Source organism: Perognathus longimembris, chromosome 3, assembly GCF_023159225.1.
Source record: "Perognathus longimembris pacificus isolate PPM17 chromosome 3, ASM2315922v1, whole genome shotgun sequence".
NCBI classification, from domain to species: domain Eukaryota; kingdom Metazoa; phylum Chordata; class Mammalia; order Rodentia; family Heteromyidae; genus Perognathus; species Perognathus longimembris.
In genome coordinates this window covers 76,978,767-76,981,439 of record NC_063163.1, presented here as the reverse complement: position 1 = coordinate 76,981,439, position 2,673 = coordinate 76,978,767, and the positions used below count along the sequence as shown (strand labels likewise).

The window sequence follows — 2,673 nt, the reverse complement described above, 5'->3', positions numbered from 1 at the left end:
CCCTTACAAAGTTTCTGGTTTGGGGATCAGGATTCCAGGTGTGAACACTGCACCCCAGGTGTGCTTTGGCCCTGCTTTGGGGCTGCTGAGGGAGAGGCAGCGGAGTGTGGCACATGGTCTCACTGTCCCCGCTCTTACCCAGAACGCTGCAGCAGACCCAGCCAGGACCCACGGGAAGGCGCCCAAGGGCGGGAGGAAGGCCGGCCCGCTCCACAAGGGCAGAGGTGAGGTGCAAGCGGCAGTGTGGGGGACATTTTGCGTCAAAGCCCCCCTTTGCCAGGAGCTGGGTGCTCGCTCACATGTGTAATACCAACTACTCAAAAGGCTGGAGATCTGAGGATTGCAGTTCAAAGCCAGCCCTGACAGGAAAGTCTGTGAGACTCTTATCACCAGTGAGCCAGCAAAAAGCAAAAGAGCTGTGGCTCTGGTGGTAGTGCGCCAGCCTTGAGCATAAAAGCTCCCTGGGCTCCAGCTGCCAGTGCCAGAGGAGGTCCCCCACCTCTCGCTTGCCTGGCTTGCTCTCCAGCACTGCACACAGGAGCAGCCCTCCTAACCTTCACTCTAGAAGCTTCCATAGGAAGGAAATGAGGCATCCGGTGTCATGGTGGCATCGGAAATGGAGGCCACTTTAGAAGGTGTTGCTATAACGAAATATGCGAGGCTGGCCCTTCACTTTCTAAAGAGGTTTTATTTAGCCTTCATTCTTATTTAGTTTGGGGCAGCCTTGTCTCCCCCTAGGAGGGCACCAGGCAGTGGGACACTGGCGTGTTGCCGGTGGCGGTTGCCTGGTCTCCAGACGCAGGCGCAGAGGAGCTTACCCAGGCATTCTTGTTGGACAGTGGACAGCGGGAGCCGGCGGGAACTACAGTCCACCATGCTGGAAGGACACAGCTTAGCCTTGCCTCACCAAGACTTCAACCTGGATCTCTCTGCCATTCATGGTAGGTCCTTTCCGCAGCCCGCCAGTGCTGGGCGGCCAAGGCCACTTCCAGTCCCCTCACACCCCGCCCTCTGTGCAGGAGGAGATGCTCCGCCCCCTCCTGGCAGTGGCAGATGGCTTCAGAGAGCAGTACCTGCACGTGGCCTCCGCACTGGACAGCACCAGGCATGAGCTGCCCGTGCACTCGGTCCACCTGCCGGGGGATGGGTCGCAGCTCCTAGGCAGGATGTGCACACGTGCGTGCCCCGGACCGCCCTACACCCAGGCCCGAAGTTTAAGCCCCAGTGCTGGTACTAAAATAGAATAGTTAAAATTTTTTTTTTTTAATTAGCAATCCAGGCATGGATGTCTCATGCCTGTAATTGCAGCTACTCAGGAGGCTGAGATCTGAAGGCCTTTGTTCACAGCCAGCCCTGGCAGAAGAGTTTGTGAGACACTCATCTCCAGTGAGCCACCAAAAACCCTTAAGTGAAACTGTGGCTCAAGTGGTAGAGTGCCAGACTTGAGCAAAACCCTGGGGCAGAGCCAGGCCCCGAGTCCACTCCCCAAGATGGACACAGAACACAGGGCAAGGGGGCGGAGACCCATCAGGCCTGAAGAGCCTTTCCTTCCAGGCTGGGCCTCCTCCACCCTGGGACTCTGGCCGCTTCCCACATGCCCCTCTTTCCGCAGATGCGCTGCAGCCCGAGCTGCTGGAGACGCGGCGGCTGCTGGGTGAGCTCGGCCTGGACCCAGCGGAGGGAGAGGCACCGCTGCTGGGACTGCTGAGTGAGCTGCGCACTGCCTCCCAAGAGAAGGACGCCTAGCTCTGCAGGTACACCCTCAGGCCGCCCTCCTGGGCAGGCAGCAGGACTGAGACAGAGTCCCCTTGGCTCTCTGCCATGGCCCTCGTGATGCCCTTGTGGAGACCCCACTTGTGGTAGTTCCCAGCCATCGAGGGTGAGTGCCCGACCTCCACACAACCCAGAGAGTGGCCAGCTAGGGTCACGTCCATTCATGTTTGCATGAGTCCTGATAATAAGTTGTGACATGTGAATGGGGGGGACCCAAGCTGTCACCAGATGGCCCCACAGTCACAGGCTGCAGTGTCCGCAAGGCAGGTGGGGTATAATGGCAGGTTCTGAAGGACAGAATAGGACAACCTCCGTCCTCCATCAAGAGTCACCACAGCGCCTCCCAACTTCCTCAGCCTCTGCTCTTGCCATGTGTGCACGCCAGTGTCAGGACCCGAATGCAGGGCTCTGTGCTCTTGCCAAGCTTGCTTGCCTGGCCCACACTTCCACTTGAGCCACCCCTCCGTCCTTGGCCTCCTTTTTTGCTTTTATTTTTCAAATAGAACCTTCCTTTTTGCTCAGGCCAGCCTGAAGATAGATCTTTGGTATTATTTTTTTTTCCTTTATCCTAATTCTAGGGCTTGAACTCAAGGCCTAGGTGCTGTTTCAGAGCTTTTTTTTTTTTTTTTTTTTTTTTTTTTTTTTTGCTCAAGGTGAACTCTATCACTTGAGCCACAACTCCACTCCCGGCTTTTTAGTGGTTCATTGGAGATGAGCGTCTCATAGACCTTCCTGCCTCAGCTGACCTCAAACCACGATCCTCATAACTCAGCCTCCAGAATAGCTGGGATTACAGGCGTGAGCCACTGGTGCCGAGCTTGAAGAACCAAGCTCCTTCCACTGTAGCTGAGTGGTTAGGATCACAAGTGTGTGCCACTGTGCCCCACTGTGTCTGGGGTT

The 2,673-nt window shown here is 56.5% G+C and overlaps 1 protein-coding gene across 1 annotated transcript; it reads left to right on the top strand.

Annotated features, from left to right (window-relative positions):
* The first annotated feature begins 985 nt into the window (after positions 1-985).
* Positions 986-1,746, top strand: LOC125347725 (HAUS augmin-like complex subunit 8). Its single transcript, XM_048340698.1, has 2 exons — positions 986-1,161; positions 1,613-1,746. The coding sequence occupies exons 1-2, from the start codon at positions 1,026-1,028 to the stop codon at positions 1,744-1,746; spliced, it is 270 nt and encodes an 89-aa protein (XP_048196655.1). The 5' UTR covers positions 986-1,025.
* The last annotated feature ends 927 nt before the right edge of the window (positions 1,747-2,673 follow it).

Excerpts from the sequence above, each read along its gene's own strand:
- LOC125347725 (XM_048340698.1), top strand. The coding sequence starts at position 1,026 with ATGCTCCGCCCCCTCCTGGCAGTGGCAGATGGCTTCAGAGAGCAGTAC. Across the intron at positions 1,162-1,612 it reads GGATGGGTCGCAGCTCCTAG|ATGCGCTGCAGCCCGAGCTG; the intron begins GCAGGATGTGCA and ends CTCTTTCCGCAG.